We start from the raw sequence: 22,110 nt of genomic DNA, 5'->3' as shown, positions 1-22,110 counted from the left end.
AAACATGCCGTTATGTACACTAACTGCACAAGTGGGGTGGTTTATGAAATTCCCTTTAGCTGTGGCCGCGTTTACATTGGACAAACGGGTCGTTGTTTCAATGAGAGAGCGCGTGAACGCAATCTATCTGTACGAAGCAATTCGGGTGGTCATCTTGCTGAGCACGCAAAACGATGTGGGTGTCAACCACTATTGAATATGACGAAGTTCCTAAAGAAAGCAAGAGACAAAACAGAGAGGGAAATTGTAGAGGCGTTTTTTATCAAAAAAGCGGGCGACAAGTGCGTCAGCATGCCGTCGGTAGGTCTCATTGACAAAGAAATAGTTTTTCTTGATGGTTTTATCCAAAGAACGGCGCGTTGTAGGCATATAATCTTAAAGTATATTTTTTGTGTGTTTTGGGGTTTTTATGCTCGCTGGCGATGGTGGGTGATTTCAGATAAGATCGACCCAAGGGTGGCTGGTCGACATTTTTAAATCAACTGATGTTTTTATATGACATTGTCAAGTGTCTGGTATAAACGAATCCACACTTAGTTTTGACTAGAAAAAAAATTTGGAGACAAGAAAAATCGTAAGGCAGGGAGAGGTGGACAGTTGCAATAACGCGCACTGATGGAGGGGGCAAGTTTGAAACTGAATAATTAAAACAATACAATTAGGAGAATTTTAAAACGTTTTACAAACAAACTATGGGTACAACTTGCTCGTAATATAAAGTAATAATATTTATTAAAAATTTATTTATTTTTTTTAAAATTGCCAAACATGCCTGCTCGAACGACAAATGGCAAAATTTGGAAATCTGTATCTCATGAAATAATTTAATTATTATTACATAACTTGCAGACATTATTTTACTAATATATGGCTATTATTGAAAAAATAAATAAGGTGTCTGAGTGACACAATAGTTACAATATATTTAGGCAAACATGGGAAAAAAATCAAACAAAGAAAAATTCCAATGCGAATAAAAAAAAAACACCAGCTTCGATTTTTTTTAAATTTGGATACCCTGTTATACTCTATTTCGGCATTCATTTCTATTAAAAACATGGTGCATCATTGCACTGTGAAAGAAGAAAAAACTCCCCAAAGTAGGGTCCTTTTTCAAAGCCTACACTTAGCAGTGTCCTATAGACCTTTTCCGCAAGGGCGCCGCCATCTTCCGGTCGCGGCGTCTGGGGCGCCGTCTATCGGCTTCGCGCCGCTGATTGCGGCGACAGAGCGGTTATCTGGGTAGGCAACCGTGTGGGTATGGGCGGAACTTGGCTAGACTTGGCTGGGCACTTGATGGGCCCCAACCGAGCTGGTTTGCAGGCTATCACCGGAACATCCGGCGAGCGTTTCCCGTTTCCAAGGGGACGCCACGCAGGGCCAGCCAGGCGCTCGCACATGTCGCCGAGTGCTAGCTAAATTGTTTCGTCTTTTGCCATTTTCTTAGTTGAATTTACCCCGAGAAACATTTACGTCTTGTTTCCGGTAGAGTAGACAATCGTCATGTCGCCCGGCGCGACATCGGCGATGCTGAGCTCTTCAACACGGACAATTGACATCGGAGGTGAGACATGCCAACTTGTTACTAATCGCTTATCATCAGTGTGAATTTTGATGAGCTGTATAATTGAATGAGGTGCTGCTGCGAACGGAATGTCGCCAGCGATCAAGCCTGTCTCGGGTGGTGCGGCAATTAAAAATCGCAAGCAGTGCAGTCTGTCCGTGCTCGTCAACTCATTCACTCATAAAGTTGATAGTCAAGCCTCGAACGTAGTGTCTAGAGTACCCTCCGACGGCACTCCTGCAGAGCGTTCAAGTGGTGTCCGAAAGTCTCATATAAAACGAGTTCTCAAAACGAGTTTTTTTCGAATCTGCAGCGTAGCTTAGTGGTAGGATCTGTGCCTGATAAACGAGCGGTGCCGGGTTTGACCCTCAGTGGCGGCTTACTTTTTTTTTTTCTCGAGCATTTTGTTTTGTCGACGCATTTGGCGATATTTCCATTTCTTTTGTACGATTAACACCGGAAAAAAAAGACGAATGTTTCCGACGAAACTTCGCTGAACAAAATGGTATGGGATTTCGTTTCCGGAGGTGCATGAGGGACAGCGGGGATGGTTTGCCGGCTGGACGCCGCGAAGCGGCGTGTACGATGGGGCCAAATGGGTCCATATTTTTGTAACCTGCAGCCGCATACTGTCACCGCGCAGAGGCGTGAACGCAGGGAGGGGGGGGGATGTTAACGAGCTCCAGTGATGCACGCACCGTTGACCATCTTCCGGACGGCACTTGTAGGCGCGAGTGGAGAGCCGTCGGACGGCACTGTAATGTTAGCCAACATCGAATGACATCCCTAAGATTATGTGTGCTATTAAGCACACTCCAGAAGCACACCACCCGAGGTACGAAGAGACAGGCACGTAGCCAGGGGGGAGGGGGGGGCGCCCCCCCCCCCCCTCGAAATCTTCCATTTTGCTGGGGCCTCCTCTCTCCCCACTCCCTCATACAGCATCTTGTCATGGGCGCCCCCCCCCCCTCCCTCTCCAAAACAAAATCCTGGCTACGTGCCTGCGAAGAGAATACATTTAATGACACTGGGTATGGGTGAGGAGCTGCAGACAATGAAAATGGAGCAGATGGTCTGCTCGCAACATTAATTAGTCAATCATGTTGTTTTTAAATCGCTGATGCAGCGGCATTCCGGTACCGCTGACATGCTTCCGGCAGCGATACTGTGACATCGCCGTGAACGCTCATGAGTTCTCATTTGTGCACCTTTCTACATATTTTTGACTTTGCTTCAAGTTGAGTTCGGAGATAATGTTTTGATAAAGCGCCATGCAGAAAAACAAAGAAAAATATCTCTTCCAATGCATGTTTGTTTTACACGCACGTCTCGGGAATTTCCATCGTGATAAACATGCGCCAGCTCGTGTGCACCACGACTATTTTTTGCTGTTGTGTGTTGTGTGTATCTTTCTCTGCTAACTCTTGTACCTTCTGTTTGCAGATAACTGCCAGTATCCTCACCCTGAGCGCATCACAACGTGGGAAGACAATATGAAAAAGTGGCCGGAGATACGTTCGGGCAATATAGTTTGCTACTTACTGGACACTGAAGCATGCGATCTCAGACAAGCGAAAGCATACAAAAGTTTAGATGCCTACAACTATGTGATCAGTGGCTGGGTAGGACAGCTCCTCAAGCACGAAATCGACGGAGACCTGATACTGTTGAAAGCATGCGTACAAGGTTCGCAGTCAACAAAGAAGCTGAACAATGCTTGGGTTTGTGCCAAGAAGGATGGTGAAGTGGTCACAGCAGGCTGCACCTGCATGGCTGGAGAGGCTAGGGTGTGCAGCCATGTTGGCGCATTGCTCTTTAAAGTTGATATGGCAGCGACTTTAGGCTACACCGGGCATGCCTGCACCGATGAAGCTGCCAGATGGAATCAAGGGACAAAGAAGAATGTGGTGCCCGCTGCCCTCTCCAACATTGACTTTAAGATGGAGACAGGGGCATCCACAGTCAACAGGAAAGCTCCCGAGGCAAAAAAGTATCATTCCTTTCGTGACGACAAGGAGCTACACGAATTCCTGGCGACAGCTCCGTCCCAGGGTCTGTTCAGGGTGCCAGGCAAGTACACGCTGTTATTGCGGTGACATGCCTATGTGTCTGCCCCTGCTCAGTTTACTGTGGCTAACTCCACATTGCAGTTTCATTTTAATTTTAACCAATGAGAACTCAAGAAACAAATTGCAAGTTTGGGCATGGTACATTGCATTAGATAGTTCACAGAAAGGAATATTTTTTTCTTGGAGAACAGAAAAGAAATGCTTTGGGTATTTGATACGCAATTGTTCTGAATACGAAATGCTTTTGGTGTTTGATATGTGATTGTTCTGATTTCAATAACAAGTATGTGATCTAAGTATTAAAATTCACTGCATAATGGGGTAAATTAGTAATGGAACTCCACAAGGAGCTGAACTTTCTTTTGCTGTGGTTTTTGAGGGACATGTTCTTTTTTTTACACGAATTACAGTATTTCAAATTTAAAAAAAAACTCTATACTCCCAAGAAAGGATGCAAATATGTTGTAAATATTCGTAGAGCAACGACACCAGGTCCAATAAACTGGATGCAGTGCTTTGTTATGATATTTGAGATTCAAAGGTTTTAAACAGGCCTAGTCACGAAATATTCAGGCAAAAATTTACAAGTGGTCTTTGAATAAGAAATCGCTTCCACCTGTTAATACAGTGATTCTGAATGTGGCGTGTGCACTCAGTCCCACTTGTGGATAAGTATGTAATGTCAGACTTTACTGGCTATGTTAACGCCACACATCCGCTCCGTCATACTTGTTCAGTAACCTGCCCGACACATGGAAAAACATGAACATGCACTGGAGCATTCAGGCCCCTGTGCACTGCATCCAGAAGATTAACATGTGAATGCTCGCAGCTGTCTCAGGTGAAGCCTCCAATGTGTGTTTCTTTCCCCATCATTGCAGGAACGCTGTTCTATGAAACTCTCACTGCTCCTGTCCAGGTGCCAGCCTGCCCCTCTGCACCCGACCCGCTGCCAAGCCACCAGGGCCACACCGATGTAGAAGGCCTGCCAGAGAGCTGCCCACGCTGTAATGTTTTTTACACAGACTTTGTGGTATTGAGTAGTGCTGCGGTGGTACAGCTCGAAAGCCAAACAAGAGGCACGACAAATGCCTTGTGGCACGAGTCAAGGAGGTTACGTGTCACAGCATCTAACATTAGAACAGTGCCAAAAATGCCACATACTCCCCATGAGAGGGCAGTACTGTCGCTTACAAGCAGTACATTTCGGGGGAACGCTGCAACCAGGCGTGGCCAGCATTTCGAGCCAGTCGCACGTGCGCAGTTTGTGAGAGAGACCGGATTAAGTGTTTCTCTATGTGGAACAGTTGTCTGTGCAGAGCTGCCTTTTCTCTCTGCTACTCCCGACGGTATTATTGAGTCTTGTAATGCCATTTTAGAAATTAAGTGTCGCGACACAAACGATTGCAAAGCGCTGATAGCACGAGGAGGCTACGAAGTGAAAGGTCAAGGCGACAATTTTTTCTTGGACCCCGAGCACGACAAGGGGTTTTACAGTCAAGTGCAGTTCACGATGCTATGTGCTAAGAAGACACTCTGTTTTTTTACGTATGGTCACCCTGCTCTGTAGCATCATTCACAGTGAATTTCAATGAGATGTTCATCATGCAAAACAGGGCTCGCCTGACGAAGTTTTTTTTTTCTTCAATGTTGCCATACCTCGAAGAGAAGTACAGGAATGGTTCGCACCAACTGTCCTCAGACTACAGGCGGTTGACACAAATGTAATGTAACAGCATATATGCATCCCAATGTGTACTACCATATTTTCGGTACTATAGTCCGCATACTATGCATGTTTGCCCCAGTTTGTGATGAATGAAAAAATTGACTTATGAACTCGAATAGCATCTTTCTCATTTGGCAACCAAATCTGCGAGAGCTGCTTCACGCAAAGTATTAAGTATGTATGTGCAAGTTCTTTTTTTTGTTGGGTCCAATTAATTTCTCGCTGCCTAAAAGTTGACTTTACTTGTAACACCGTGTTTTTTGTTGAATGCCGTATTATTCCGAGAGATGCCCTACCCCTTGTCTAGAAATTGCACTGTTCAGTATGGTGACCTGCACAGGAATGGGGTAAGCTGCGGGGAGAGGTAGGGAGTAATGTGTACTGGAAACTAGTTATTGGTGGTTAAGTTGGTCTTTGCTGCAATAAGAGGTTTCACAACCCATTGAGTGAACATAGCATCATGAAGGTCAGAAATAGCTAGGTTCACCAACCCGACCACAAATAAAAACTTGTTTAGAAGTCTGTAACTGGCCTTGCTTCGACAATGTTTTTCTTTTTCCGATCGCACATAGAAGGTTAGCCCACCCCTTATTTGCCCCCAATTTGCTCTTGAATTTCGGTTTGGCCAATTTAAGTTCTATACTATGTGTTCATTTATATTGTACACCTTGTGGTGCTGTAAGCATGCAAGTTTCTATGCCTTAAAAGTATGTACCCCTTTCGTTTCTGCAACCCACATCATCAAGTGATGGCTTGTGAAAATAAATCAATTGCTTTGTGTGACCTTGCTGTTGCGTAGTTGAGTAGCCAGCAATATGAAAAACCAGTTTTGGGCATGCCCTAGAAAGAAACTACTAGGGAAACAGTATGTTATAGGCAATTCCTAGGAAAGAAGTGTTCTTTATCCATACATGACATTCATGATTTTACAAGTAATACACAGGAGAGACAAAAACTTTCATATAAAAGTGTGGCTTGTACTTCTCTTGTCCATCTGCACCACATTCCTAATCAGTTGTGCATGGTCATGCTCAGTCTATTGCACGGTACCAGACCGTACACGAATCTCAGGGTGTCTGCAGTGGCAGCCATGCCAGACAGCTCAGTCAATAAAAGCCATGCACACAGACGGGGAACGAGTACCAAGCCTCATTAGGCGACTTCCAACAATGCCTTCAGCACAAGGTCTATAACTGCATCACGAAAAATGTTGGGGTGTCCGAGACTGTGCTTCCTCTTCCATTCATTCACAACTGACAGTTCTCCTAGTTATGTGACATATTTAAAGACAACAGTCCAAATAAATATTTATTTTTCCCAGAAACATAATTTATTTGCTCTAGAACAAGTGGATAAAAATAATGGTACAGGACTGAAAACAACATATGTACACCAATGAGATGCTATGGCACACTTGGGAATTACATCGGTGCAAAGGTGGAAATAAGTAAATATCGGTTCCACTCCTAAAACTCAAAATATGTTTGCATCTCAAATGTAGTAAAAAAAGACAAAAACAATCCTTTTCAACAATAATTCATTTTGTGCCGTACCTGTCCCGTCCCGTCAGTAAACAAATTATGTTTTTCACAAGTTCAGTGTCCCTTTGAAGGGCACGCTGCAGTGATTTCACAGCAGATAAGCTTCCAGGACAGTCATTAAGCTTCAGGCTGGAACAACCTGGTGTGCTGGAGAAGCCCATGCAACATTTGTCCGCGTTATCTTTGACAGAGGGAGACAGCAATCATTTATTACAAAGAATGAGTCCGAAAAACTCAAGTTGCAAATATTGGGACAGGAGAGACTGATTGTCAGATTGTTTAGTGGACACCAATCAGAATGAGTGCTTAACAGGGTACTGGTGCTCCTAACGGCCCAAAACTATGATATGTACACATCGCGACACTGTTAGCGCGGAAACAACATCGGTGCATTTTTGCATTTTACTTCTAAACAGTATTTGCGATCACGAAATTTTATCGCTTACATTATAGAACTAAATTAGCTCTTTCTGTAGCAACCATAACTTGGATGACATCTCTTGGTTTCAAAGAGAAAAACTGGAAAAACCGGCGAAAGCTTGTTCGCGCTAACAGCGTCGCGCTCTGTACCACCTCAAAGTACTGGAAACGGACCTGATCTCCGATCAGAAGATCCCGATCCTTGCTTCAAGAAATTCCTTGGTAAAATGAAGCTAGCCGACATGACTCGGTGATATCTGGCACTGTGCACAGAAGGGCACAACCGCGGTGGTAAATAAAAAGACAACAAAGATTATGCCTGACTAAGCCAGTCAGTGCGGTCTATGTCTTCAATTTGGAACATTGTCCCTGACAATGACTCAGGCGATGTGCCTGGCATGGATTATCACAACTGGCAACGAGCGATACATAATGGACGCGCACGTCTTATCTGTTTGTCCCGCATCAACTCCAGCAGCCATGCCTGCCATTGGGAAGGTAGAACCGTTCAACTCTGCTACGTCGGACTGGACCGAGTATCACAAACACGTGGAATTATACTTTGCCGCGAACGACATCGCCGCAACGATGAGGACTGCCGTGTTTCCGACGTGCTGCGGGTCAGAAACTTACTCGCTGCTGCAGAGCCTGCTCACCCCTACGAAGCCTGCCGATACAACATTGGCTGTGATGTTCGAAGCTTTGAACAAGCACTACTCGCCGAAGGTATCGTAGGTGGTGGCGAGCTTCAAGTTATTTTTTCTCGATCGGCGGGACGAAGAGCCGGCCAACGATTACATCGCATCGCTTAAGAAGCTTGCCGACGACTGCAAATTCACATCGTTTCGGTAGCTGATGCTACCGAAACGATGTGAAATTATGTGCTCGGCTGGCTGAAGCGACGCCTGTGCAGGCCTGGGAGTGTGCAAATGTTGTAGAGACTAAGCCGACCAGACAGCAGGCAAGTGGTTCTTGCTTCCGCTGCGGGGGTAATCATCTAGCACACCAGTGTCGTCACGTGGGCAGCATCTCTTTCAAGTGTGAGCAGAGAGGGCATTTAGCACAACTGTGCAGATCAAATACATCTCAAACGGAAAAGCAAGACAGAGGAGTGGATCGAGTCCTGTCCACAATGTGGATGACGAGCTGGCAGCGTACGACCTTTGGGTGCTTCAAGCGACCAGACCAGAGCCAATGCGTGTCGAAGTTGCCGTCAACGCATGCGAGTTGGATACCGGTGTCAGCGTGTCAGCCATCAGCAAGAGGAAGTATCCAATTCCTTCCGACGCTGGCGCTGTACACAAAAGGGCGCCACCATAGTAAATAAAAAGACGACAAAGACGACGCCTGACTGGGCCAGCCTGTGCGGTCTACGTCCTCAATTTAGAATGTTGCCCCTGACCTTGACTCGGGCGATGAACTTAGCGTGGATTATTACGCTTGCAACAAGCAACGAAGCAACGTTCAGCTTCTTATCGGCTTGGAGCATCACTGGGACCTTGTGACAGGAAAATTCAAACCATTCGAGGAAAAGCTCGGAGCAGACGAGAACACCTTGGAACGGATTATCCCAGACCTTGGGAGGGGCAATGCTTCATGACGCACATTGCATGCAGACGACAGCCCTGAGAACATTGGTGGTGGAATCTGAAACTATGAACTGCTTGGAACGAATCTGGAGACTGGAGTCAATCGGAGTGACCGACAAGGAGGAGGCAACTCTGCAAAAAGAATGGACGCTTGGGTCATTCAAAGAAAGCAGCAAACAAGTTGGTTTCAGAAACAAAGTTGATGTTCCCCGAAAACCAAACGTCAGTCTTGATGATAAAAGGGAACCAGCGGAAAATGTCAGACCCATCTCACAAATTGTCTTCAAGGAAACACCACACCTGCTTCTTTAGTATGGCACTGCAATGAGACAGTAATGCTGCTTGGCAGAAGCGGTAACGATGATAGTCGACAAGAAGCCGTCCTACTCCATGCTACATGAGGTGGTGCTCAGGAAGTTCTGCATTTGACTTTGAACTTATTGAATCAGCTTCTCATGTTAGTTGGCACTGTGTTAGACCGCATCATTTTGGTGTGCGATAAGTGGTGCTTTCAAGTTACACAGACCAGCACACACAAAAACCATGTCGTTAATAGTTTTGCGAGATGCTATGGGCAAAGCAGACTTAAACATACGATACGTTTTGATGCGGTTAATGGCCCTTTCCACGTGGATCCGCACAGACGCAATACGTCGAGTCTTAGTCACCTCAGTCTCCGACAGTTGGGGCTTTCCTGAAAGAAAAAAGTAAATATTGATAGTTACAAAGTCTGGTAGGAGTATGCCACTGCATCTCTTCCCACTCTTCTCATACAAGCGAGGTATACCAAATGAGAAAACCACCAACTGAGCAGAACCCACCACCAATTTTGTCTATCCAACGAGTACCTCAGAAAACTGGAAGGGGGATAAAAAACCTGTGCCGACTTAAATATAACTAAATATGTTGGCATAGTTTTATGCCAATGAGCTTTCCTGTCATTCTTGCTGCTTGCATACAGGCAACACTTTAATCCCAACAGATATGTTCCTCGGATGCCCAAAGGCCATTTATAGGAGGTTTGAATGTCTTCAGATGTCTGCAGGAATAAGTGCTTTACCTGTGTAGCTACTCATTAAACCGAGCATATGTTGATCATGCAAGGAAATTGTGGCATGCTTTCTACAAAGCATTCTCATGCAATGCTTATGCACCATTTTCAATTACACTCTTGGAAGTATCCACTCGTAGAACAGCCAGACTGCACATGGGAAAAAAATGGGGTTAATGGTGAAATATTCGAGGATGCACTGTTTTCCAAAAATATCTTGGCTGCATAAAGGTTATTGTTGCTAATTCCTTACAAATATTATACACCATTACACATGGTTATAACAGCAAAATTTAATTTAAAAGTTTAACTGGTCCATGCCACACATTTGTATGATTTATTAGCTTATTTGTACTTGTCTATTTTAAATGCCCAATAACGGCTGGAGCCGACGTATTGGTGCACTTGTAAGCTACAACACAGAATACATATAAATACAAACAAGAAATGTTACATCAATTCACATATAAGCAGGAATTGAACAGTTATGAAGCATAAATGCTATTTCAGAACATGATGCAAGCACTCCTGAAATTGAGGTAAGTTAGTGTTGAAATTTAACATATCCAAATTTAGATTGAAATTAGTTGTCATGTAGTATCCAAAGCATTTCACAACATAAGAGTAGCTTTTTCGAAACAGCCAATTTACCATACCCCTCGTGAATGCAGGCACATTCAACTTGATCCCCCTGGCCTCCAAGTGAGCTTCGAGTGCAAAGCCTCGATCAGCCATGATTTCGTCTCCTCTCTGTAGGAAGTCCTCAACCCCGCAGGTCCGAACGATGTGCTTATCAGAGGCTCTCCCTCCGTAAACATCAGAAACATACATGAGATGCCCATTAGGTGCAATCACAGTAAGAAACTTTAAAGTGTTTGCAGCCTTATATGCACTGTACGTTTGCGCACGGGCCATTAACTTCCGTGGCCTCTGCAAGGTGAGTTCTGCGCAACCGAAGATACACGTTGTCCTGCCATAGCCATTCTCTACAAAAGATGCTGGCATGGTGCTCTGAATGCGTACACGTGGCAGCCAGACCACGATATACGTCATAATCTTCTTTAAGATTCCAAGTATCTTATCGAAGATAGCCCAAATGCGAGTAACAGATATGGAAAATCGCCTGGCGAGATCACCATAAAGGAGGCCCAGACGTAGCCGCATTAGAGAGAGGAGTAGTTGATCCTCAAGAGGGATTCGTGAGTTGGCTGTTGTCATTAAGGATACCATTTCGACTAGAGACAAAAATGCATCCCTTGAAATGCCAGTGTAAAACTGAATGTCAGCGTCTGACATCGTTAGCGAAACTGCAGCTTTAGATGGCTCCTTCGTGCAGTAGTCGTGGTCAGCTGCTTGCCCGGCGTCTGGGCTCTTCGTTGTTACCTGAATGGGCAAAGTGAGACCACACATACTACTTACAAAGAATAGTAACTCATGCTGTTGCTTCAGTGCTCAGTATATTAAAACCTAGTTGGGCAATACATTACCTGCTCAAAACTTGAAGACCAAACTACAATGATAAGCTACACAAATTCCACTTGTTTCTGCTCAAACCCGGTGAACAGGGTACATCTCTCACATGCATAAATTTGTAGAGAAGACAGGAACTTCTGATGTCAAATATTTTCATCAACGTCTCACTTCTTTTTGAGAAGGGGTATTCATGCAAATCGCAGTGATGTGATTGCGTGCCAATTACGCCAAAAGGCTAACCCTGCTAAATTTTGCCAAGCCTGCGCCAAAGGACCAATTTTGGTCGCCTTTGAAAAACAAAACTAAACTTGAGCACACATGAGCTAGGTGGTGCAAGCAGCTGCCCGACTCAAAGTACCATCCATCAATCGCTCATCCAGTTCCGTTGCATGGCTTTTCCCGCCACCTCTTGTCTTGCGTTTTTTTTTTTTTAATTTTTTCAATGATAGACATGGGCGTGTGTGGACTCTCCGACGCTAGCGTGCTGGGGACCAGCCATGCCGTCATGCTGTTAAACGAAACCATGTTTTTGCGCGGTAGGAGTTAAGTTTACGGGCTGAAGCACTCGCTTCTAAAAGCAACGGCCGTGGCCAAAGCATATGTGGTCCCTGCTTGCCAGTCACCGTCGTCGCGCAACGTCGGGTGTTGCCGTCCCCACGTCGCTGCAAATACAGTAAAACCTCGTTATAACAAAACGGGATATAACAAACTAATGGATATAACAGAGCAATCATAATTCCCCTTGCTTGCTAATAGTGGGAAGAAATGGACATTGGCTATAACAAACTAATGGTTATAACGAAATAATTACGACCGCTCCTTCAACTTTGTTATGACGAGGTTTTACTGTATGCTGCTTTCTAAACTGAAACGTAAGGACTGCCGCATGTTCATCAACATTCCTGTTCAAGTTTAATACGGTACTACGGAAATCTCTCTAGCTCAGAGACTGCTGTGTCAAAGTATTGATTACCTAGGTTTCTCTCGGTAGGCTTTCATTTCAAGACGGATCCCGGTACGTGAAAAATCTGCCGCGAAAGAAAGTTAGTGAAGTGAGCTAAAGCAAAGAAGGCAATGTCTGCACGCTGAACCAGCACAGCGCGCTTGTTTGTCCCGATTTCAGTTCAGCGCCCCAAGGACTTTTTGACCCTGGCTCACGGTGTCTTGCATCGATGCGATGAGGTTGTTTTTTCATGCGTTTAGCTTGTATACCTCGCCTGCCGGCCTTGCAAGCACGTGCCGCTGGACTGTTTTTTGTCGTATGCTGGACAGTTACATTTTGCATACAATTTTGGGAACCATGTTGGCGACGGAGTGGAGTGGCATGGTTTAGATCGAACAGCCATCTCCGCTCGCATGAGAATTTTGCATTGTACGGCAGTAGTTACGTATTTGATCAGTCCGAGTCTGCTTCCATTTATTATATTACTAGTCAAGCTAATGCTGTTATATTTACTACTAAGCTGGTCATTTTCGGATTTTAATATGTGGAGTTTGTTTGTTATTTACCTGTAGCGGGTACATATATATTGCTACGATAAGAAAGTGTAAGAGAAAGACGATGACGGGAACTGAGAATGGGAAGGCTGGACTAAGTGACTGAGGAGTGACGTCGTTCAAGACGTTCAGACATGCGAGCACTGCCAGTTCCGGGAGACATCTACTACTAAGTTCGAGCTAATTGGAATTGACTTTCTCAGACCTTTTCCGAAGTCTCGGAGCAGAAATCGTTATGTCATAGTCGCAGTTGCCTACTTAACCAAATGGGTAGAGGCCCTAGCGGTGCCAAATGCTACTGCAGATTTCCTAGAAGAGTTTATTGATGTCTACATTGTTCTCAGACATGGCCCGCCACGCGCAATAATTTCAGACCATGGTACACCGTTCATGTCTCACCATTTTAGAAACTGTCTGGCGAGACATGGCATGCGACCTTCTCCGACATCCGTGTACCATCCTCAAACGAACAATCTAGTTGAGAGGAACAACTGTACACTTACAGATATCTTGTCTGCCTATGTAAACTCCACGCATATTAATTGGGATAATTTTGTCCCACACGCCATGTTCGCACTGAACACATCACAGGAAGAAACCACGAAGGAAGTACCGTTCAGATTCTTATATGGTCATGACGTGACGCTGCCTACTGAGACAAGGCTTGGGGTGAACGGGACACAATATTGCAGGGACACTCAACAGGCTTCTCTTGATGAAATTCATAGACAGGCACGGGACGCCATTCGGCGAAGTCAGGAAGAGACTGGCAATATGTCAGAGGCCGGTATCCATAATGTGCACGAGTTTCAAACTGGAGATAAAGTTCTGGCGAAACGGACCTTGCGGTCTGTCTCTTGGTAGACCGCAAGGTCTGCCGAGAGACAGACCTTGGGTTCGATAAGGCCGAGGGCCTTATTGAGTCTTGGAACGGGATGGGCGTGCCACCTACTTCGAGGACCTCACTGATGGACGACCTCCCAGCACACACCGCTGCTTTCCTGAGCATGTATCACATCTCAAGCTATACATCCCACGAGCGCGCCAAGTTAAGTTCCGTAAAGAATGAGAACATCTTTTGCAGACGGACTACGATCAACATCACATTAACTGTATTTTTAAAAGAGATTACCACTTTTGTTTCTTTTTTTAGTGGGAGGGGGAGAGTGCTACGATAAGAAAGTGAAGGAGAAAGAAGACGGGAACTGAGATTGGGGCGGGTCGACTGAGTGACTAAGGAGAATTGGGCCACTTTCGCTGCTCCAAAACATGGTTTTGGCTGCTCCAAAACGCCTTAGGCCAATCACATCACTGAAATCGCCATATGAAGGGAAATTCTACATAGATTGAATTCAGTTGTGCTAACTGATTCAAACAGCTGATGAGGCTGAAGTTCATTGTCTGTCGCAGAAGTCCGTGCCAGGGACCGCTGTTTTAAGGGGGATGTGAACAGTCGCTGACACTGGACAACACAGGGTGAATCGACAAGCAACCGCGACTGTCTGCTTACTGTGCTGGATAGCGTGGAGGTTCCTCCCCCCACCGCGACTGTTGGCGTCCGTGGCCCATTTGCAGCAGCAGTGCTTGCTGGGGACTGTTGTGTCAAGAAAGAAGCAAAGTCATTGATACCGCACTGTACAGAACAAGCTAAGAGGCAAGTGCAAAAGTCTGCCTACTACTTTGGGTAGCGGAGCGACTCCTGCAACAGGTGGTGTATGTTGCCCGATGCTTGTTGCAAAAGGGCCTGCTGGGGACTGCTGGGCAGGGAGAAAAGCAGAGTTATCAACACCGAACAATGCAGAGGGAGCCAATAAGTCAGCGCAACTGTTTCCTTACTGTGCTGGGTAGCCTCCCAGGCGAAAATTTCTAACTGGGACCAGTTGGCACCTCAACTGGTTTCAACTGGGGCTAACTGGTACCAACTGGGAAGCAACTGGGACCAATAGGAGTCCAACTGGGACCAGCTGAGGGGTCAACTGGTTTGAACCATTCCCAGTTGGGAGTCAACTGGTTTGACTTCCAGTTGGGAATGGAGTGAACTCAGACCAGTTAGGAACGTAACTGGTTGGAGCGATTCCCAGTCGGACTTCAAATGCCTTTCCCGTTCCCAGTTCACACGGGGCAACAATTTTGACAAGTTGGGGGTGTATTGACCTTTGCTAATTAAGAAAACTAAAAACACTTACATTTTTAAATTTATACAAATAGGGAAATTTTTAATTACTGGGGTACATTTTTATATTTATAAAAATAATATAAAAGTTTTAATTAATAGAATATTTTTTTTAATTAGAAAATATAATTAGTGACAAAATGTGTTCACCTAAATGAACATTTAGTGCATCATAAAAATATATTAAAACATTTATTTAAACACCTACAGTATTTGTTTTCTTTTTACTTTTAATAAATAAATTTATCTTTTGGCCAATCAGAGCTAGCCAGCCACCGTGGCACGCAGGTGCGGATTAATGGTACGCGCTGTCGACAGATAGCGCTGCCTATGCTGACGCCGCATGACGCCGGAGTCGGACGGACGCGGTAGAGAAGGGTCGCCATCGCCGAAGTTGGCGTCGTTATGAAAATGTCAAAACTACAGCTGCGCTTCTTTGGACCTAACTGCACACACACCATGGTGGCGGAAGTGAACTTCGGGGATGGAAAGATGCAGTTCAGCGATCGGAGGGCACCCAGGAAAGACCGGACGGAAGAAAACGCCGCGGAGAGCACAATGGCAAAAATGGCGGGAGGTCTACCTCGAAAATGTACGACTGTTGTGACAGAGATTGCAAGGTGGGAGCGCTACCGCATCCTATCAGGACTTCACCTGCGCAACGCGGGATCACGGGTGAGCACCTTTCTTTATGCGATGGGGAGAGAAGCTGAGGACGTCTTCACTAACAGACGCCAGCGGCTGATCTTCCTTCATCTCACGAATACTACTTCTGAAAAAGCGATTCAACCGTCGCAACCAAGTGGCTAAACTCGGAGCGTGTACATCACCGAATCTATTATTTAGTTTCATTCTTCAAGTTTTTGACAATAAAGTCTTATCAACCTTCCATTTTGTGCCGTGTTTCATTGTTGCTGAAGTTGGTACCAGCGGTAACTGGGACCAACTCCAACTGGGACCAGTTGGACAGCTCCAACTGGGACCAGCTGCAACTGGGAATTGTTCCATAAACCAGTTGCAACTGGGACCAATTGGTCCCAGTTGAAAATTTTTGCCTGGGCTACAATTTCCCCCCATAATCATAGATACGGTCGATTGAGGTCCAACCCCTGTGGCAGGAGTGCGTACCGGGAACTGATGTGCACAAAGAAAAGTGAACATTTATCAACACTGGACGGCATATTGGGAGCCGACAAGTCAGCACAACTGTCTTCTTACCGTGCTGGGTACCCTACCAGTTCCCCCCACAATCGTGAATGTTGTCACTTGAGGCCCACCGTTTGGGGCAGGGGTGCATTCCGTAGGCTGCCGTGGCAAAAGAAAAGCAGAGCCATTAACACTGGACAGCGCAGCGCATGCCGGCAAGCAATTGCAACTGTCTGTTTACCGTGCTGGACACTCCCCCTCCAGTCATAAATGTTGGTGAGTGAAGCTTGTCTGTGGCAGGAGTGCATGCCAAGGACTGCTGTTTTGAGGAAGATATGGACAGTCGCAGACACTGGGCAACACAGGGCGAGCTGAGAAGTCATTGCGACTGTCTGCTTACTGTGCTGGATAGCGTAGGGGTTCTTCCCCCCACCGTGACTGTTGGCGTCCGTGGCCCATTTGCAGCAGCAGTGCTTGCTGGGGACTGTTGTGTCAAGAAGCGAAGTCATTAATACCGCACTATACAGGACAAGCTGAGAGGCAAATGCAAAAGTGCTTACCACTCTGCGTAGCTGAGTGAGCGCAACTGTTGGCGTCTGTGGCCTAGCAATTGTTGCACAGGGGCTTCGTGCTGGGGACTGATGTGCATTGAGAAGAATGAACAGTCATCAACAGTGCACCACACAAAGGGAGCCGAGAAATGAGCGCAACTGTTGCCTTACCGTGCCGGGTACCCTACCAGTTCCCCCCACAATCGTGAATGTTGTCACTTGAGGCCCACCGTTTGGGGCAGGGGTGCATTCCGTAGGCTGCCGTGGCAAAAGAAAAGCAGAGCCATTAACACTGGACAGCGCAGCGCATGCCGGCAAGCAATTGCAACTGTCTGTTTACCGTGCTGGACACTCCCCCTCCAGTCATAAATGTTGGTGAGTGAAGCTTGTCTGTGGCAGGAGTGCATGCCAAGGACTGCTGTTTTGAGGGAGATATGGATAGTCGCAGACACTGGGCAACACAGGGCGAGCTGAGAAGTAATTGCGACTGTCTGCTTACTGTGCTGGATAGCGTAGGGGTTCTTCCCCCCACCGTGACTGTTGGCGTCCGTGGCCCATTTGCAGCAGCAGTGCTTGCTGGGGACTGTTGTGTCAAGAAGCGAAGTCATTAATACCGCACTATACAGGACAAGCTGAGAGGCAAATGCAAAAGTCTGCTTACCATTCTGCGTAGCTGAGTGAGCGCAACTGTTGGCGTCTGTGTCCTAGCAGTTGTTGCGCAAGGGCTTCGTGCTGGGGACTGATGTGCATTGAGAAAAACAAACAGTCACCAACTGTGCACCACACAAAGGGAGCCGACAGACAAGTGCAACTGTTTCCTTACCATGCTGGGAAGCCTACCAGTTTTGCCCCCAATCGTGACTGTAGGCGACTGAGGCCCAATGTTTGTGGAGGCACTACGAGCCAGGGATTGCTGCGCCGAGAGAAAAGTGAACAGTCAATAACACTGCACAACCAATACAGAGCAAACTGAGAGGCAAGTGCAAATGTCGGCTTACCGTGCTGGATAGACAGGTAGTTCTCAAAGCAGTTGATGACTGAGACCCAACATTTGTAGCGATGCTTGCCAGGGGTTTCTAACACAGTGTAACAACAATTTTGAATGTAATTTAGCACTTTTGAATGTTTATACTCGGGACAGAAATAATTCGAACTGTTTAAATAAATTGCCCTAGAAGGATGCCAACCAAAGTAAGAACTTGACTACATTGTGTTTGTTCAGAATATGTCTATGCAACTTACCTTGCCTCCTTGAAAGCATGAGGACGAAAGCTGTGGGGCGTTTTGGTTGAGTTTCTACAATGAAAGAAGAGACTTTAATGAAGCCTGTATAGACCCTTTTGCTGTTTACAAACATGAGCTGCCTCCTGCGTCCCAAGCGACTTCCGATCGTTCCGTGCTCGCGAGCCTGTCGAGCCTGCTTATGTCACCAGTGCTAGAAAGCACAAATGCTACACGTACATCAAACTTGGAGATTTAATGAGGGCTCTCGGCTGGACAATCTAACGTCTTAAACAAGAGAATTTGGTTTACAAGGATATTCGAAAACGTTCAACCCATCTCGCGCTTCTGCGTTCTCTTGGCGTTCACTTGGAGAATTGGTGGTTAAACGTTTCTTTGTTCATTCTTTTTATGAACCGGAAGTTCTCTGGGACGTCAAAAGAATGGAGCACCGCCTGGTGGTGTTTGCCGCTCTTCACAACTGGTACCTGCATCTTGAGCGGTGGCACATAGACTCTGTCAAGCCGCCTTCGTCCTACGAGAACCTGCAGAAAATTTCACCGGCGTGATTAAAGACGAATCAGAATATGTGACAAAATATATGATTAGGGAGTTCGCATAGCTTCACAGAGACACGCTTCATCGTCGCATGTTAATTTCGTCAACGTTTTGACGTTTCAGTGAAACTCGTTGGACGAACCGCACGCAGTAGACACGTTTCGCCGACACTTTTTTTTTTCGCTGGGTGATTTTGATTTGGTGGTTACTCATGTCGCTTGACTGTAGTACGGCTAGCAACATCTTCTAGAGTGCAAAGCTGGGTGGGACGGCGAAGCAATCGCCGCAGAGAATGGGAAGCCAGCCGTAAGCGGTGCTGCGCTCGTGGCCCGCGGATCATACCGACAAGCCACGCTCCCAAACAGATGGTCTGCCCTGGCTTTGCTTCTCACAGAAGAAATTAAATAAAATCTCAGGCTCGAGCGTGAGGCAAGCCTCATCGGAACCACTAAGGGTTCGGTTTCTGCGAGCCAGGCTAGCAATCAGGGGAAGGCGAAAACTAATGCCAGCGGTCGCCTCGGCCGTCGCTCCCGCTTGTCCCCCTACGCTCGCCTCACCCGCCGGTGGTCACCTCAACCACAAATTAACAATGACCTCTCAATCTGCTGTTGAAATGATTGCCCCTCACAAGCAGAGACGCTCAGAATACATTTAAAAGAATAGCACATGCTATAAAACGATGACATACCTTGCGGTGGTAACCTAACCGAAGCATGGGCACTGGGTTGCATTCGGTTCGCTTGCCGTCGATGAAGTGGTCCGAGCACACTCTAGATGACGAGTTTGGCACAAAGCCCTCGCGACTGATGCTCGCAGTCCACTTGCGTCGCAGATCGGGTTCAGTCGGGAACGCGTGAAGTACAAATACATTGCATCCGCACTCGCGCTGCAGCTTCTCGTGCTCGTCGCACCACTTTCCGCGATTCTGTTTTCGCTTCGTGAAACTGTTAGAACACCCGAAGACAACGCAGTGGTATCCGGACGACCGTAGATTCTCCGACATGTTGATTTGGCACAGAATAAACCTTCAGAATCAACTCACTCCCGACATTGCAACTTCTAAACGTACCGTGATACACAGGTAAATACACCCACTAGGCCTACTCGCCCATACCCTCCGCTGTTGCAAACACTGTGCGCCCGTGATAATCTGAATGGTGTCTGGGTCGAGGGTGCGGGCGCGCTGGGTTGAGGGTACGCGGAAAAGGTCTATACAAGAAGTGACTTTGAGTTCCAGTTTCATGAAACTTGCACAAATCTTTTATATACATTTATTCAGATGAGGTCATTGATAAAAAGAGCGATCGGTCACACAGTAAAAGGGAGGAGAAACTATATACAGCATTTTACATAAGCGTACAAAGTGGTATCATATTAGAGACTAATGATTTGAGAAAAGATGATGCAGTGTGAAGTTGTACCTTCCGGTATATTTTACATCTAGAGTAAAATAAATAACTTTACTTCCACACACAAAAACAAAGATATAATAGTAAGATATTTAGGTTGGCTGTGTATTTACGATTACAAACAATTTCAGGTGACGGATGCCATAGTGCCTAACTGGAGCAGCTTCGATGCTCTCGGTGTATGAATGAATCGTGGCAAGCCGATATATTTTATCCTGCTCGAGGATAAGATTTTGGGATTTTTTTTATAGTGATCAGATAAAAATTATTAGTAACCACCAACAAAAAAAGTAGGTTAAATACCCCGTGAAGAAAAATGTGATAAATAAGATGTCCCTGCATTCAAAATGAGCAGTCCTTGGGGAATCAAATTCGGCACTTTACGCTAAGGTTTTCCTCGCTGTACCCATTTAATAAAGTTGCTTCCAAGCAGATCCGACTGTCCGTGCTACATATACGTCACAGGTCCCTTCTGTTGATGACTTGCTGAGCCGCCACGCGTGCCAAGACTGAATGCCAGGGAAGGCGCGCACCGTCAGCCACTCTTCTTTTTTTTGTTCACGATACCGAACAACCTCATTTTCGTCCAGATATACAAGATGCACGCCTTTCAGTTTCTTTGATAGAACGCTCACCATTGTCCTGGCCGTCTGAATTGCGCTTACTGAACGTTCTCTCAGGTTGTTCAGCGTGGCCTGGTGCTTCACGAGTCCGCCAACTCCGTCACATGCATTTTTCCCATGTCCAGATGCAGAAAATAACCACTGGGCTTGTGGGCAATCGTCCTTTGCAAATTGGTGAAGCTGGTAGCGATTCTTGAAATGACTGGCGGCGCCGTCACTTACGTACGTCACGTACGAGTATACCGCAACGTTGTCTTCAACCCACTCCTTCACATTTTCTAGAGCCAAGCAAGCGTGAGCGGCGTCGTGACACAGGTCCTCACTGATGATGGCAAAGCTGTCTGTAGATTTTCTTGTCGTCACTACACATGTAAATATCGAAACTTGTTTTTTTTTGTTCCAGTGATATGCTTGAACTTCGTCAGGAAGCACGACGGCCCAGTTTTCAGCAAAGTCAAAATGAAAGACAATGCTCCCGCGTTGCATTACTTTACCTTGCGCTTTACCTTGCGTTTGCCGGATATGGTTGTGAAGTACCCAACTTCCAACCGTCACTTGGATGACTTTTAGGAAAGTCTCAGGTTCTAAAGTTTTTTTCACAAGGTCGCCGGACTCCCATGTTGCAAGCACAATCTCTTCATCCTCCGGGATATCAAGTTCCTGGAGTGTAAGAAACTGGCCTTTTGGGCAGTGATCACAGTCTCCTTGAAGGCACAGTTCTGTTGCTAGGTCGCACAGAAATGCCGAGTTCATTTCACCAGTGTTGAATGTTGAGCCTGTAACGTTCTCTAGAGCGGCAATACAAAGATAATAATTGGCGCAGCGCACACAAACGCACACTTCCTGGTGTGGAATACATTGGACCCATCTAGGGCGCAACGAATAAAATTTCGTTAGCCCAACGCCGGAATCGGGATGCTTGTCTTTGTATATATGGAAGGCCTCTCGTATTGAGCGTGTCATGAAGCGCTTTGGCACGAACGTTTTCTCTCCGTTGAGCATGACAGAGATGACGTCTTTCTGGTTGGGACTTTGGCGCGAACATTGTAGCTCGTCTTTCGTGAAGTACTCTAGGGCAGCAGACAGGTTCTCAGGGCTCACCTTGCACCTCGTGTAAGGATCCGGCTCATACCACACGCCATGCTTTTCCTTGAGTTTTCGGGATTTACTGATGAGGTACATTGAGGCCTGTGGAATCATCTTTTGAACCCCATTCTTCGTCAGTGTTGACGGCAGGAGTGTAAGCAGTTGACAACGTTCCCGGAGAGAGGTGGCGGTTTCAAAGGCCTGCCGAAAGTTGTCCACCCACTCAGTGCATGTGGAGCATGTTGGTTCGGACGACCCCGATGGTGCGTCCCTGTCGTACGCAATACGTAGCCTTGAGCGTATATTCTTGACAGCAACCTGCTCCAGTTCTGTCTGCTTTCTGTTGACATAGGCAGGCCTGTCCCGACTTCTTACGACGCTTGGTTGTCTCAGCGGCGACACATCTGTAG

General features: G+C 46.3%; 1 protein-coding gene and 3 long non-coding RNA genes across 4 annotated transcripts; all 4 read right to left on the bottom strand.

The window, feature by feature from the left end:
* Positions 1-8,477: 8,477 nt before the first annotated feature.
* LOC121836731 lies at positions 8,478-11,293 on the bottom strand. Its single transcript, XM_042291840.1, has 3 exons — positions 10,620-11,293; positions 9,513-9,606; positions 8,478-9,044 (listed from the first exon to the last, which is right to left on the bottom strand). The coding sequence occupies exons 1-3, from the start codon at positions 11,257-11,259 to the stop codon at positions 8,918-8,920; spliced, it is 861 nt and encodes a 286-aa protein (XP_042147774.1). The 5' UTR covers positions 11,260-11,293; the 3' UTR covers positions 8,478-8,917.
* Positions 11,294-16,327: 5,034 nt separating this feature from the next.
* LOC121836730 lies at positions 16,328-16,735 on the bottom strand. Its single transcript, XR_006077962.1, has 3 exons — positions 16,653-16,735; positions 16,494-16,571; positions 16,328-16,411 (listed from the first exon to the last, which is right to left on the bottom strand). It is a non-coding gene; the product is annotated as an uncharacterized LOC121836730 (long non-coding RNA).
* A 95-nt stretch (positions 16,736-16,830) lies between these two features.
* Positions 16,831-17,533, bottom strand: LOC121836729. The gene is made up of 5 exons (XR_006077961.1): positions 17,465-17,533; positions 17,303-17,386; positions 17,144-17,221; positions 16,975-17,061; positions 16,831-16,890 (listed from the first exon to the last, which is right to left on the bottom strand). It is a non-coding gene; the product is annotated as an uncharacterized LOC121836729 (long non-coding RNA).
* Positions 17,534-17,801: 268 nt separating this feature from the next.
* Positions 17,802-18,571, bottom strand: LOC120844686. Its single transcript, XR_005716468.2, has 3 exons — positions 18,513-18,571; positions 18,046-18,099; positions 17,802-17,879 (listed from the first exon to the last, which is right to left on the bottom strand). It is a non-coding gene; the product is annotated as an uncharacterized LOC120844686 (long non-coding RNA).
* Between the last annotated feature and the right edge of the window lie 3,539 nt (positions 18,572-22,110).

This window comes from Ixodes scapularis, unplaced genomic scaffold (genome assembly GCF_016920785.2).
Source record: "Ixodes scapularis isolate PalLabHiFi unplaced genomic scaffold, ASM1692078v2 PGA_scaffold2__306_contigs__length_199485367, whole genome shotgun sequence".
Taxonomy (NCBI): domain Eukaryota; kingdom Metazoa; phylum Arthropoda; class Arachnida; order Ixodida; family Ixodidae; genus Ixodes; species Ixodes scapularis.
Note: the sequence above shows the minus strand (reverse complement) of the source record. Positions and strands in the feature narration are given on the sequence as shown.

What these genes read in the sequence shown, in the direction of transcription:
- LOC121836731 (XM_042291840.1), bottom strand. Translation starts at nt 11,259, where the DNA reads ATGTCAGACGCTGACATTCAGTTTTACACTGGCATTTCAAGGGATGCA. An exon ending in TGTGCCTGCATTCACGAGGG is followed by an intron (nt 9,607 to 10,619) that starts GTATGGTAAATT and finishes TTTTTCTTTCAG; the next exon opens with GAAAGCCCCAACTGTCGGAG. An exon ending in GCCATTAACCGCATCAAAAC is followed by an intron (nt 9,045 to 9,512) that starts GTATCGTATGTT and finishes TTCTTTTTGCAG; the next exon opens with AGTTGCCTCCTCCTTGTCGG.